Source organism: Salmo trutta, chromosome 7, assembly GCF_901001165.1.
Source record: "Salmo trutta chromosome 7, fSalTru1.1, whole genome shotgun sequence".
Lineage (NCBI taxonomy): Eukaryota > Metazoa > Chordata > Actinopteri > Salmoniformes > Salmonidae > Salmo > Salmo trutta.
In genome coordinates, this window is record NC_042963.1 from 28895808 (window position 1) to 28911707 (window position 15900).

The window sequence follows — 15900 nt, forward strand, 5'->3', positions numbered from 1 at the left end:
AAGGTAAGAACATTTTTCTTATAGGAAATGTGATTTTGGTGGAGGCTGACCTGGGTGGGTGTCTAAATAGCTAGCCCTGTGATGCCGGGCTATGTACTTAGAGTATTGCAAAATGTGCTTCATCCGAAAAGCTATTTTAAAATCGGACATATCGAGTGCATAGAGGAGTAATGTATCTATAATTCTTAAAATAATTGTTATGCTTTTTGTGAACGTTTATCGTGAGTAATTTAGCAAACTGTTAGTAAATTCCCCGGAAGTTTGCGGGGGTTATGCTTTTTCTGAACGTCACATGCTAATGTAAAAAGCTGTTTTTTGATATAAATATTAACTTGATTGAACAGACATGCATGTATTGTATAACACAATGTCCTAGGTGTGTCATCTGATGAAGATCATAAAAGGTTAGTGCTGCATTTAGCTGTGGTTTGGGTTTATGTGACATGATATGCTAGCTTGAAAAATGGGTGTCTGATTATTTCTGGCTGGGCACTCTGCTGACATAATCTAATGTTTTGCTTTCGTTGTAAAGCCTTTTTGAAATCGGACAGTGGGGTTAGATTAACGAGATTCTTGTCTTTAAATAGCTGTAAAATAGTCATATGTTTGAGAAATTGAAGTAATAGTATTTCTAACGATTCAAAAATCGCGCCACTGGATTTCAGTGGCTGTTACGTAGGTGGGACGAGTTCGTCCCACATGCGCCAGAGAGGTTAAGGTCATTCCCATAAGAGCTAACAGGCATAGGGTCATCTGCAGCTATTTGTTGAGTGAGATGAGACTTCGATAAAGTCCCTGGCCAACCACGTGACAGCAGAGCAGTCTGAACATTTGACAGACCTCCCTCAAGTTGCTGGATGCAGGGGAGAGAACTGGGAGAGCAGTGTTGGTGGAGTTGCTTTGTGAGATGGTGTAAACCGTGAAAGGTGTGAACCCATGTTCACAGTTATTCCAGTGTTATATCAATGCCAGCTGAAAAGTACCAGCGACCCCGCTTTGGTCATGTCAGAGCAGGTCCGCTGAGGCCATGGCCAAATGTGTCACTGGAGCCGGGCCGTATAGGTGGTAACACAAACGTCTGTGCCTTTTTGGTAAAACACCGGTGTAAATTCTCTGTGGAAATTTGCCATGTGAGCTGCACCATGCATAATCGATGAGTCACAAATAAAGCCAGGATAACAAATGTTCACATTTTTCATTAGATTTTATTGAAAACTTTATAAAATAACATGCTACAGCAGCATTTCATTTTTAGTTTACTATCCTTTACATGTTCACATTTATTCAAACTGTAGAAAATGGCATTAACAGCCCTCTCAGACCAACTGCACAGGCAGAGGCTGTGACAGAAGGGATCTGCTGCCCTCTTGTGGCTAAGAGTGGGAGTTCACTTACCCAACACCACGCTATAGGCCTTTTTTAATTTTTTACCTTTATTTAACTTGGCAAGTCAAACAGATTTTAGTCTCAGAAACCCCACCCTAGGTAGCACAGTGACCAAATGTACATGCGCACAGTATTCCGGATAGTAGCTCATATCCCGCTTAAGGTCTTAATCTGAAATGAATAAACTGAATATTCCTCATTTAAGTTATAGGTTAAATGGAATTGTAACAGAAACACGGACTGACAGTAGGCCCTATAACCTCTCACATGCAGTGTAATATAATACTAACACTAGCAGTAAAATTATACAACAAAAGCCCGTGTGGCTCAGTTGGTAGAGCATGGTGTGTGCAACGCCAGGGTTGTGGGTTCGATTCCCACGGGGGACCAGTACGGAGAAGAATTTTTTTTAAATGAAATGTATGCATTCACTATTGTAAGTCGCTCTGGATAAGAGCGTCTACTAAATGACTAAAATGTAAATGTTAATATTATACTACTTTCCTTTTTTTCTTCTCTCTCAAGTCCAGTACGGAGAATCAGCTAAATAAACAATTATTGAATTATTTTGGTTGTACGAACTGTGCAGGTAGACTACATTTTGGAAGTGACTTGTTTGACAAATCAAATGAAAATATCACACAACACCCATGATTTGCAAAATTGAGCCTGCGCACTCCATGAAAAACAACAGTAAACGGGATACATGCCACAGTATCCCGTCTAAGATCAGCATATCCCAGACATCTTATCCGGGTTTCTCATAACCGGGATACAAGCCTTTTCAGGTTATTATAAATGGGATATGATGTTCATATGCATAAACTCAAAAACAGTATACTTCAATATACCGAATAATAACGGGATATTGGTGTGCATGTAAATGTGGTCAATGACTAGGTTCTGGTTTCAATGATGGACTCGTTTGGCATAGAGGAACTACATCACTGCTTATGCCACTACTTCATCCACTTGAATAAAATACTAAATATATTTTGGCTGCAACCTTGGATTTACAAGGTTTTGGCATGTCTGCCTCGTGATTTGTTGGGAGAGTCACCAGACCAACCCCCCCCCCTCCTATCAACGTAGGCAGTGACATAGTTCCTCTATGCCAAAAGAGTCCATCATTGAAACCAGACTCTAGTCTCTGTTGCTTGGGGTCAGGTTTTGGAGAATAAGCAGGTTAGGGGATCAATCCCATTTCAGTGCCGTCAGCTCGAAAAGTAAAAGAAAACAATGAACAATTATCAAGCAAATACTTTGAATTTCAAATCATCAGTTTCCTGAATTGAAATAGAATTGGCCCGAAATCCTGATCCTTCAACGGGCACGGTAGACTGAATTCCCAGGCCCATGTCTTAAATAATAAAAAATAAAACAAAATTCTTAGTGTCATCTTCAAGACACTCCAACATATAACATAGTACAAGAAAACAGGTACAGACTTAGGGATACTTCACCTAAACAGTATTTTGTTGTTGTACTTTGTACAGGCAGCCTGCACATTCAAAGGGGGCAAAATGTTCTGAAACCAATTTAAAAACATCCCCCCCCCCCAATTTGGAAAGTATTCAGAGCCCTTGACTTTTTTCACATTGATGAAGGCTGTAATGTAACAATCTACACACACACTCACAATACCCCTTAATGACAGTCAAAACAGGTTTTCAGAAATGTTTGCAAATGTATTACAAATAAAAAACAAAATACCTTATTTACATAACTATTTAGACCATTTGCTACGAGACACGAAATTGAGCTCAGCTGAATCCTGTTTCCATTGATCATCCTCAATGTTTCTACAACTTGATTGGAGTCCACCTGTGGTAAATTCAATTGATTGGACATGATTTGAAGAAGGCACACACCTGTCTATATAAGGTCCCACAGTTGACAGTGCATGTCAGAGCAAAAACCAAGCCATGAGGTCAAAGGAATTGTCTGTAGAGCTCCGAGACAGGATTGTGTCAAGGCACAGATCTAGGGAAGGGTACCAAAACATTTCTGCAGCATTTAAGGTCCCCAAGAACACAGTGGCCTCCATCATTCTCAAATGGAAGAAGTTTGGAACCACCAAGAGTCTTACAAGAGCTGGCCACCCAACCAAACTGAGCAATTGGGGGAGAAGGGCCTTGGTCAGGGAGGTGAACAAGAACCCGACAGTCACTCTGACAGAGCTCCAAAGTACCTCTGGAGATGGGAGAACCTTCCAGAAGGACAACCATCTCTGAAGCACTCCACCAATCAGGCATATATGATAGCGCGGCCAGACGGAAGCCCCTCCTCAGTAAAAGGCACGACAGCCCGCTTGGAGTTTGCCAAAAGGCACCTAAAGATTCTCTGGTCTGATGAAACCAAAATGGCACTCTTTGGGCTGAATGCCGAGCATCACGTCTGGAGGAAACCTGGCACCATCATTACGGTGAAGCATGGTGGTGACAGCATCATGCTGTAGGATGTTCTTCTGCGGCAAGGACTGGGAGTCTCGTTAGGATCAAGGCAAAGATGAACAGAGCAAAGTACAGAGATCCTTGATGAAACCCTGCTCCAGAGCGATTATGGCCTCAGATTGGGGGTGAAGGTTCACCATCTAACAGGACAACAACCCTAAGCACACAGCCAAGACAACGCAGGAGTGGCTTTGGGACAAGTATCTAAATGTCCTTGAGTAGCTCAGCCAGAGCCTGGACTTGAACCTGATCGAACATCTCTGAAGAGACCTAAAAATAGCTGTGCCGTGATGCTCCCCATCCAACCTGACAGAGCTTTAGATCTGCAGAGAGGAAGAAACTCCCAAAATACAGGTGTGTCAAGCTTGTTGCGTCATACCAAAAAAGACTTGAGGCTGTAATTGCTGCCAAAGCTGCTTCAACAAAGTACTGAGTAAAGGGTCAATCTTGGTTCAATCAGACCAGATAATCTTGTTTCTCATGGTCTGACAGCAGGCTGTTATGTGCCTTTTACTGAGGAGTGGCTTCTGTCTGGCCACTCTACCATAAAAGTCTGATTGGTGGAGTGCTGCAGAGATGGTTGTCCTTCTGGAAGGTTCTCCCATCTCCACAGAGGAACTCTAGAGCCTCTAGGAAATCTGGGTGGTTCCAAACTTTCTCCATTTAAGAATGATGGAGGTCACTGTGTTCTTGGGGATCTACAATCCTCCAAACATTTTTTGATACTCTTCCACCAGATCTGTGCCTTGACACAATCCTGTCTCGGAGCTCTACGGACAATTACTTCGACCTCATGGTTTGGTTTTTTCTCTGACATGCACTGTCAACTATGGGACCTTATATAGACAGGTGTGCGCCTTTCCAAATCATATCCAATCAATTTAAATTTACCACAGGTGGACTCCAATCAAGTTGTAGAAATATCAAGGATGATCAATGGAAACAGAATGCACCTGAGCTCAATTTCGAATCTCATAGAAAAGGGTCTGAATACTTAGGTAAATAAGGCAGTTTTTTTATTCGCAAAAAACAAAAACAAAAACACGTTTCGCCTTGACATTATGAGGTATTGTGTGTAGATTGCAAAATAAAAATGTTTAATCCATTTTAGAATAGGGCCGTAACACAAAATGTGGAAAAGGTCAAGGGGTCTGAATACTTTCCAAAGGCACTGTACACACACTACCGGTAAAAAGTTTTAGAACATTACTCATTCAAGGGTTTTTCTTTATTTTTTACATTGTAGAATAATAATTAAGACATCAAAACTATGAAATAACACATGGAATCATGTAGTAACCAAAACTGTCAAACAAATCAAAATATATTTTATATTTGAGACTCTTCAAAGTAGCCACCCTTTGCCTTGATGACAGCTTTGCACACTCTTGGCATTCTCTCAACCAGCTTCATGAGGTAGTCACCTGGAATGCATTTACATTAACAGGGGTGCCTTGTTAAAAGTTAATTTGTGGAATCTCTTTCCTTTTTAATGCCTTTGAGCCAATCAGTTGTGTTGTGACAAGGTAGGGGTGGTATACAAAAGATAGCCCTATTTGGTAAAAGACCAAGTCCATATTATGGCAAGAACAGCTCAAATAAGCAAAGAGAAACGACAGTCCATCATTACTTTAAGACATGAAGGTCAGTCAATACGGAACATTTCAAGAACTTTAAAAGTTTCTTCAAGTGCAGTCGTAAAAACCATCAAGATCTATGATGAAACTGGCTCTCATGAGGACCGCCACAGGAATGGACGACCCTGAGTGTTACCAGCTTCAGAAATTGCAGCCCAAATAAATGCTTCAGAGTTCAAGTAACAGACATCTCAACATCAACTGTTTCAGGCCTTCATGGTCAAATTGGTGTCAATAAACCACTACTAAAGGACACTAATACAAACTAGAAACTTGCTTGGGCCAAGAAACACGAACAATGGACATTAGACCCGTAGAAATGTGTCCTTTGGTCTGGAGTCCAAATTGGAGATTTTTGATTCCAACCGCCGTGTCTTTGTGAGACGCGGTGTGGGTGAACGGATTATCTACGAATGTGTATTTCCCACTGTAAAGCACAGAACTGGTGTTATGGTGCTTTGCTGGTGACACTGTCCGATTTATTTAAAATTCAAGGCACACTTAACCAGCATGGCTACAACAGCATTCTGCAGTGATACGCCATCCCATCTTGTTTGGGCTTAGCGGGACTATCATTTGTTTTTCAACAGGACAAACGACCCAACACACCTCCAGGTTGTGTAAGGACTATTTGACCAAGAAGAAGAGTGATGGCGTGCTGCATCAGATGACCTGGCCTCCACAATTACCCGACCTCAACCCAATTGAGATGGTTTGGGATGAGTTGGACCGCAGAGTGAAGGAAAAGCAGCCAACAAGTGCTCAGCATATGTGGGAACTCCTTCAAAACTGTTGGAAAAGCTGGTTGAGAGAATGCCAAGAGTGTGCAAAGCTGTCATCAAGGCAAAGGGTGGCTACTTTGAAGAATCTAAAATATATTTAGATTTGTTAAAAGAAAAAAAATGGGTTACTACATGATTCCATATGCGTTAATTCATAGTTCGATGTCTTCACTATTATTCTACAATGTAGAAAATGGTAAAAATAAAGAAAAACCCTTGACTGAGTAGGTGTGTCCAAACTTTTGACTGGTACTGTGCACAGACAGAGACAGACAGTATGTATGATTGATATTATATACACACACACACACACATTTATATATGCCATAATTTTCAGAAACATTTCTGGAAGGAGAGAGGAAAAGCATTACAATTAAAAAAGGAAACTTTTGAGAAATATATATGTAGACTTCAATGGCAATAAACTCCTCTCTGATTCTACGTTGTACTACAGCCCAGTTTATAACCACCACATAACATGTTAAATAATTGGTGTTTAATGAGAAGCCGCCTTCTTTTAAGGTTTAGAGCTGCTGGTTTCCATTCACAATATATTAGAAATGGCATTAAGCATGTTCTAGGTCACATCAGGTAGCTTGGAACTATTTAGCACAAGTCTTCTACTCTCCATCCAGTGACATACACACTGTAATACCTACTGCGACTCACAACTAGTTATTTTACATTGGATGGTGCTTGTAATTACACATGGAATCAAGGTGCCGAAGTTCATGTCACAGCAAGAGTCACCAGCCCTGAGCAGTGCGGCCCTGAGCAGTGCCCATTTTAGTCTCATCTTTGTGATGTGCTTTTTTTTCTCCCTTATTTATTGGGAGGGTGATCACCAACACAAGTGGATTAAGTCTGTAGCCAACATCCACAATGTGGACAACTCTCCAACGCAAAAGAAGTCCCGTCATGTCATCTAGGCTTGATATTCGCCCATGATGAACAGTGCGGTGAGGGGCAAAGGGTTATGTAATACTGTAGCTACTACTTCAACTTCAAAGCCCACACTTATTGTTACCTGGCTTTTGGCTATTCTGAGACGCATTTCCCATGAATGACGCCAGTGTGATGAATTAACACGTAAAAGAGCCTATTAAAAACAGGTGTCAGACGTGGGTAACATTTCTCCGGTGGCTATGCGTGCCCTGCATTCTTTAAGCATATTTACAATTGCACAGATGTTCATTCTGTATTTAAAGCTTTTTTTGGCCGGCTTTGCATCCCTCCTTTGCATCCAATTTGGTTTGAAAACCATCATCTGTCATGTTACAGCCATCATTACCACATGTTGCTAGGATATAACGATTGCATTGGACCTCCACGGCATTGGGACTTTGTAAACTTAATTGCCCTAGCGCAGGTTAAGTGGCACAGCCCAAATGGTTTAGCATAGGGATCCCAAACTCGATCCTGGTGCGCCCCCCGATTTGTTTTTGCCTTAGCACTACACAGCTGATTCAAATAACCAACTCATCATCAAGCTGTGATCATTTGAGTCAGCTGTGTAGTGTTAGGGGGAAAAACTAAACATGCACCCAGGGGGGTCCCGGGACCGAGTTTGGGAAACCCTGCTTTAGCAGGGATGAGTTCAAAGCTTTGGCTGTTATTTAGCTTGTAAGTAAGCATGTCTGCTGGACCCTTGGGGGTTCGGTTCCTCTCCCTCCCAACCATTGCTTCATCCTGATTACATTTAAGTTAACATAATTCTGCCATGGTGAAAACAAAATCTATCATCTGTCCCAACCCAATACCCTTTGTGATCCCAGTTTTGCAACAAAAAAAAAATCATATTTGACCCAATTAAATTTCAACACATAACAGAATAATAAATCGTCCCCGTAAAGTTCCCAGCACAATTACACAATAAACGTACATGAGGTAAATCCCTGTAGTATGGGATAGCTAGCTGACACCACAACCCCAAATCCCTGTTCAGTGTTTTGTTCTGTGATTAGTGTTAACAGTGAAAAGCCAGCACAGGAATGACTATGACACTGTTCAGGTAGGCACAAGAACAACATCCCCCTTCCCCCAGACACACCTCCCCACTTGTGATCCAGGTGACCTACATGTGTATGGCGCTGCAGCGCTTTGCGGCTCTTTTTTTTGTCCCTTTCCCCACCCCCTACCAGCGGCGCAGCGGCAGGCTCCGCCTCTCAGGACTTCCTGTGTCGGAGTGACTCGGAGATGCCGTTGAGTTTGCTGCGTCCCGACGGGGTTGCCGTGCCACCATTGCCATGGGGACGGCCGCAGTCCCCTGTGACCTCCTGCTTCCGTCGGCGAGCGTCTTTGTAGCGGAGAGTGATGTCACTGCGGGTAGAGCAGAGGAAGAGAGTCAAGGGGGACACAGTGGCACACACACACACACGTGTAAGGATGTTCACCAGCCTATATAGGCCTAAACGTTAGCACGTCTTCACACAAACTTACAAATATCCTGATTCTAAAGCACCCCCAATGGTTATGAACACGCTCACCCCCATCCTCCCTAAGGGACAGTGTAGAATAGTAAGACATACATAGGTTGTGTGTTTGTCAAACAGCTGAGGAGGAGGACACCACTTTTCAAGTCTCTGTTTAAAGATGGCATGTCCAGACTACATGTGGCTATATTCCTCTGTGCACTTCAGAACCATGACTGAAGACAGTTGGTGGAAGGTGCAGGGTGAGGAGCTGTTGATCTGATTGGCTATCAGAGGATGGCGGGCGGGGTGGGGTCAGCATGCTGACTGACAGGTTGAAGGGCAACAGTCTCATAGCAACAATATCCCTATTTTCATAGCAACAGTTCCCTGTGAAGAAACCCTTGGCCACACTTTAAAAACGGCCAATAATACAGCCAGGACGGCGAACCCTCTTCTAGAGAGCTACTGGGTGTGTTCCGGCCCTGTTTTAACACACCTGATTCAGTTAATCAAGCTTACCCGACTCCTGAGCTAATGATTAGTACAATTATGTGTGTTCAAGCTAAAATGTTGACTGCTGAGAGTACTAAAGGACTAGAGTTGAGAAACTGCATGCACCCAAGGAGGGTAGCTCTCCAGAAGGAGGGTAGGTAGCTCTCCAGAAGGAGGGTAGGTAGCTCTCCAGAAGGAGGGTAGGTAGCTCTCCAGAAGGAGGGTAGCTCTCCAGAAGGAGGGTAGCTCTCCAGAAGGAGGGTAGCTCTCCAGAAGGAGGGTAGCTCTCCAGAAGGAGGGTAGAGGAGGGTAGCTCTCCAGAAGGAGGGTAGGCCACACTGGATTTGCCAGGGAGAATCGTTAGAAAAGCCCTCAGAGATAACATGACACGTCTTGCAGGGTGACATGGCACAGGAAATAATCATTGACACAGCATCTCACACCACCAGCTCATGCCATGTAATACTTTATAAACTGTGTTGGTGGCTGAGGTATGAGTCATACAGTGCATTCGGAAAGTATTCAGACCCCTTCACTTTTTCCACATTTCATTAAGTTACAGCCTTATTCTAAAATTGATTAAATTGTCCCCCCCATCAATCCACACACAATAACCCATAATGACAAAGCAAAAACAGGTTTAGAATTTGTTGTACATGTATAAAAAAAAAATAATGAAATATCACATATACATATACATAAGTATTCAGACCCTTTAGTCAGTACTTTGTTGAAGCACCTTTGGCAGCGATTACAGCCTCAAGTCTTCTTGGGTATGACGCTACAAGCTTGGCACTTGGCACTGGGGATTTGGGGATTTTCTCCCATTCTTCTCTGCAGATCCTCTCAAGCTCCATCAGGTTGGATAGGGAGCGTCACTGCACAGATATTTTCAGACCTCTCCAGAGATGTTCGATCGGGCTCAAGTCCGGACTCTGGCTGGGCCACTCAAGGACATTCAGAGACTTGTCCCGAAGCCACTCCTGCATTGTCGTGGCTGTGTGCTTAGGGTCATTGTCCTGTTGGAAGGTTAACCTTTATCCCAGCCTGAGGTCCTGAGTGCTCTGGAGCAGGTTTTCATCAAGGATCTCTCTGTACACTTTGCTCCGTTCATCTTTCCTTCGATCCTGACTAGTCTCCCTGTCCCTGCCGCTGAAAAACATCCCCACAGCATGATGCTGCCACCACCATGCTTCACCGTAGGGATGGTGCCAGGTTTCCTGCAGACGTGACACTTGGTATTCAACCCAAAGAGTTCAAGCTTGGTTTAACCAGACCAGAGAATCTTGTTTCTCATGGTCTGAGAGTCCTTTAGTGCCTTTTAGCAAACTCCAAGCAGGCTGTCGTGTCTTTTACTGAGGGGCTTCCGTCTGGCCACTCTAAAAATAAAGACCTGATTGCTGCTGAGATGGTTGTCCTTCTGGAAGGTTCTCCCATATCCACAGAGGAACTCTGGAGCTCTGTCAGAGTGACTATCAGGTTCCTGGTCACCTCCCTAACCAAGGCCCTTCTCCCCCAATTGCTCAGTTTGGCCGGGCAGCCAGATCTAGGAAGTCTTGGTGGTTCCAATCTTCTTCCATTTAAGACTGATGGAGGCCACTGTGTTCTTGGGGACCTTAAATGCTGCAGAAATGTTTTGGTACCCTTCCCTAGATCTGTGCCTTGACACAATCCTGTCTCGGCACTCTACAGACAATTTCTTTGACCTTATGGCTTGGGTTTTCCTCTGACATGCACTGTCAACTGTGGGACCTTATATAAACAGGTGTGTGCCTTTCCAAATCATGTCTAATCAATTGAATTTACCACAGGTGGACTCCAATCAAGTTGTAGAAACATCTCAAGGATGATCAATAGAAACAGGATGCACCTGAGCTCAATTTCGAGGCTAATAGCCAAGGTTCTGAATACTTACATAAATAAGGTATGTTTTTGTTTTTTTTAATTATAAATTTGCCAAAATTACTAAACCCGTTTTCACTTTGTCATTATGGCCCATTGTGTGTAAATTGATGAGGATTTATTATTTTATCAATTTTAGAAGTAAGCTGTAACGTAACAAATTGTGGAAAAGGGGGTCTGAATACTTTCCGAATGCACTGCAGTCATAGCTTTCCAAATGTTCCAGAACGGCACTTTGAAGTGTGCAGTTGACAACTTCCACTTCATTTAAAGTGTGTTCACTGATCAAACCCTTTTCTACTTGAGGAACAATCTGAGAGAGAAAAGAAAAAGGAGTGTGAGGTCAGAAAACAAAACAAAAAAAACAGGAAGAGGATAGTAGTACGACACGGCATAACCGAAAACAACATGCATCATGAGATGGATTGATTCGGAAGAGGAAAACATGGATCTATTTTGGATCCAGAGAAGGTGAGGTGGCGGGTGATGATGATGGCACCACAGCAGACCACAGCTACGTAGGAGAAGAGAGACAGCCTCGCTCCTACACCTACCTCACTGGACATGAACATTGCCGCTAAGAACGAGAAGGGACAGGAGGAGGGTTGGAGAAAAAAGACGAGAAGCTTTAACATGCAGGGCTAATATACCCAGTCACGTCCTGCATGGGGGAGGGGGGCAACATAAAAGAAAACTTGCCACATAAAAAAACAAACATACAACGACCATGATGGGGAGGTGGGAGGAAAAAAAAGGAAACCAAAAAAAATCTACAAAAAAAAAGATACATATTAAAGAAATAGATAAACATATTAAATTACTAAAATAATAAATGGGCAACTACTGAACATAAGGTTCCATGAAGAATCAACATAACTATGTCTTCATAAACATGAATTTCATGCAAGGCATTTCTTATCAATTAACAATTCATTAATGTTGATGGAATCGGAATGTTAAGTGTTGCCAAAGCATGTCTGCATGGCACAGGTAACAGAAGAGACCAGAACGACTCCAGTTCATGACCCTAACACTGCTGAAGACCTCTTTTACTCCAAACATGTTACAGTATATCCACATTCCTGTCATTATTGCTATGTTCTACAACAGAGAACTCAGAGGAGGAGACAGGCAGACTGGTTGGCAGCTTACCGGATGAAGAAGCGCCACAATGTCCAGCTGAGGATGAGGACGATGCCCAGGAACCAGCATTGGGTGACGAAGAAGGGGATGGGCAGCATGATGGTCCTGGGGTCGTATTTGACCACGATGAGGAACTCGGTCACTGTGATGGCTGCCACCAGCCACGCCTGCTGCCCCAGCTTCCTATAGAACTTCCTGAGGGAGGAAGGAGGAGACAGATGATTGAATTGCTAGAAAGGGAAAGGGGGATACCTAGTCAGTTGTAAAGACACACTGTACACAATACATAGTGTTACTAATACTCACGGGTCGTCCATGAAGTCGTAGATCTCCCTCATGGCCACTCCGCCCACGTTGACAAAGAAGACGAGGCGAAGCAACACCAGGTAGTGCTCCGGAGGCATCCACAGCACAAACTTCAGGTAGAAGGTGTTCAGCTCCGCCAGCAGGAACTAACAGAGAGCAAGAGAGAAGGGAGAGCGAGATGGAGACAGGCAGGGAGATTGCAGAGAGATTACAGGTCAGAGGGGAGAAAAACTTGAGTAGAGAGATAAGCGACAGATTAGTGTGGGCGAGAGTGAAAGTGAGAGCGCAACATAGACAGCGTGACAGTCGACAAAGAGAGTTAAGTGAGAGAGAAATGAGAGAGACAGCAACAGTGAGAGAGAGAGAGATTGAGTCTCACCATGAAGATGATTCCCAGGACAGCCAGCCACCTGCGTAGGTTGGAGGCAGGCTTCCACTCAAACTTGACCCAGCTGTAGGGTGTGAACTGGAAGGCCATGCGCTTGATCTTCCCCCTGATTAACAGACACACACATATCGTACACAATCCATCCCTAATAAGAAATGAGAACATTCTATAAAAAAAAAAATACTACTACAAACTCTTTGATAGGAGAATATTAGTTAAGTAAACAATGGCCATATCTATAACTTATGACATTGGGACTTGGAACTTCTTTGTGTACAAGCTTAATGAAGCGTAACCAAGGTGGCAGGAGATGGGCAGCGTACTTGTATGTGGGGATGTTCCACAGTCCCTGCCACTGGTAGGGCTTCATAGACAGCCAGCCTAAGGTCTTCATCCCAGCGTAGATCCCCAGGCCATTACACACCAGCACATCCATTATCCACTGAAAGACAGACATGACATTTAGGATTCAAAGAACAAGACATGGCATTCAGCAGTCTCTAAAGACAAAATCCTAACTCAAGCTTTCTGCACATAACATTCAGTATCTACTTACAGGGAGACATAGCATTCAACATCAACTGACAGGCACATCATTCAGTATCTACTGACAGCGAGACAGATCTACTGACGGGGCGGCAGGTAGCCTAGTGGTTAGAGTGTTGGGCCAGTAGCCGAATGGTTGCTAGATAGAAGCCCCGAGCTGACAAGGTAAAAATCTGTCGTTCTGCCCCTGAACAAGGCAGTTAACCCACTGTTCCTAGGCCGTCATTGTAAATAAGAATTTGTTCTTAACTTGCCTAGTTAAATAAAAAAGGTAAAAAGAATAATTAGCATTCCCTGTAGCTCAATTGGTAGAGCATGGTGTTTGCAACACCAGGGTTGTGGGTTCGATTCCCACGGGGGGCCAGCACAGGGAAAAAAATTAAATAAATGTATGAAATGTATGTATTCACTACTGTAAGTCGCTCTGGATAAGAGTGTCTGCTAAATGACTAAAATGTAAAATGTAAATTCAACTGACAGACACTTGAAATTCAATAAAGTCAGTTGCTTTTAAATTGCCTCCCAGTATCAAACCTGACCAAACATCTATTATCCAAACTGTAATCAATAACAAAATCAACAGGGAACAAACATATCCTTGTCAGACACAACTGTGTGTTATGAAGAAGAGGTACATACATGGTCCCACCAGCACTCAGAGAAGTTGGGGAGCTGGTGCTCCAGACTGTACTCCAGGAACTCAAACATCACGCTGATGATCATACACATCCACCAGTCTCTGATCACAAGTGTCTGACAGAAGAAGAGGGAGATGGAGACGTGAATTCGGTTGTTGTGGATTTCTGTAAGCAGTTGCCCACCACTGTGTATGATGTCATATTTCTAACTCTACCTTTAATCCAGTATTAATGCTAATCAAGTATGAAATATAGGCTTAAAATACAGTACACTACTCAGACCCACCTTAATATACCAGCCAAGAAAGTGAGCGGGGACAAAGCCATCCATCTTGTCCTGCAAAAATAGCATTCATGTAATATTTTTTAACCTTTGTCAGCAGTGACCTTTGGGACAGCCCTTTTACAACCATGTTAACAAATAACTGAGAACCTTGTTTGACGCAGACAACAGTGGATTGAAATATCTGTGGAAATTAGAGTGATTAATGAGAGGAATTTATGGTTACAAAATTAACAAGCCCACAGAAAGCCAGCATTTTGGAGTGTACAGTCCACTAGGGCAGTCTGTTGGCTTAAGGGAACCCAGTAGGAGCCCTGAGTGAAGTATTACTCTGTCGAGCAAGACACCGAGAAAGCGAGCGAGACACAGAGACACACCGAGAGAGCGAGAGACACACACACACACACACACACACAGAGAGAGCGAGAAAGAGCGAGACACACACACACCAAGAGAGCGAGAGAGCGCAAGAGAAAGCGAGAGAGAAATGTCTTTAGTGTCACAACCCCTGCAGGTGCCACCATTGCTGTTGTGCTACAGGTTAATGTGTGCGCACGTGTCTTACCCAGATGTTATGCCAGGGGTCGGTGGTGTTCCCCGGGTCGTATATGAGGCAGTTGCCGCCATAGTCCCTCTCCGGCAGGGCTACCCCCAGTTTGGGGTCAATGTACTTCATAAACTGTCTCCCATCACGGACCGTCTAAAGAATGAGGGCAAATTAAGTATACACAAATAGATAGTATTTAGTGCTTGTCTATATGTACTTGTCTATGTACACTGAACAAAAACAAAAACGCAGCATGTAAAGTGTTGGTCCCATGTTTCATGAGCTGAAATAAAAGATCCCAGAAATGTTTCAGACACACAAAAAGCTTACTTCTCTCAAATGTAGTGCACACATTTTATTTTTTACATTCCTGTGTGTGAACATTTCTCCTTTGCCAAGATAATCCATCCACCTGACAGGTGTGGCATATGAAGAAGCTGATTAAACAGCATGATCATTACACAGGTGCACCTTGTGCTGGGGACAATAAAAGGCCACTTTAAAATGTACAGTTTTGTCACACAGCACAATGCCACAGGTGTCTCAAGTTTTGCGGAAGCGTGCAATTGGCATGCAGACTGAACGAATGTCCACCAGAGCTGTTGACAGAGAATTGAATGTTAATTTCTCTACCATAAACCGTCTCCAATGTCGTTTTAGAAAATTTGGCAGTACGTCCAACCGGCCTCACAACCGCAGACCACGTGTAACCACGCCAGCCCAGGACCTCCACATCTGGTTTCTTTACCTCCGGGATCATCTGAGACTAGCCTCCCAGACGGCTGATGATACTGAGGAGCAATGCTATCTGTAATCAAGCCCTTTTGTGGGGAAAAACTCATTCCGATTGGCTGGGCCTGACTCCCAGGCCCACCCATGCCTGCACACCTGCCTTGTCATGTGAAATCCATAGATTAGGGCCTAATTTATTTATTTCAAGTGACTGATTTCCTTATATGAACTTTAACTCAGTAAAATAATTG

At 43.4% G+C, this 15900-nt stretch overlaps 1 protein-coding gene across 3 annotated transcripts in view; it reads right to left on the bottom strand.

Moving 5' to 3' along the window:
• Positions 1–7067: 7067 nt before the first annotated feature.
• ptdss2 (phosphatidylserine synthase 2) overlaps positions 7068–15900 on the bottom strand; it is a 44934-nt gene continuing 36101 nt past the window's right edge. For all 3 annotated transcript variants that reach the window (XM_029758519.1, XM_029758521.1, XM_029758520.1), the window contains exons 6-13: positions 14936–15070; positions 14374–14424; positions 14089–14202; positions 13227–13345; positions 12895–13009; positions 12516–12661; positions 12219–12404; positions 7068–8577 (exon numbers count right to left, since the gene is read on the bottom strand). In XM_029758519.1, the coding sequence (XP_029614379.1) occupies positions 8424–8577; positions 12219–12404; positions 12516–12661; positions 12895–13009; positions 13227–13345; positions 14089–14202; positions 14374–14424; positions 14936–15070 (1020 nt within the window). In that variant the 3' untranslated portion in view covers positions 7068–8423. The remainder of the gene's footprint in view (positions 8578–12218; positions 12405–12515; positions 12662–12894; positions 13010–13226; positions 13346–14088; positions 14203–14373; positions 14425–14935; positions 15071–15900) is intronic.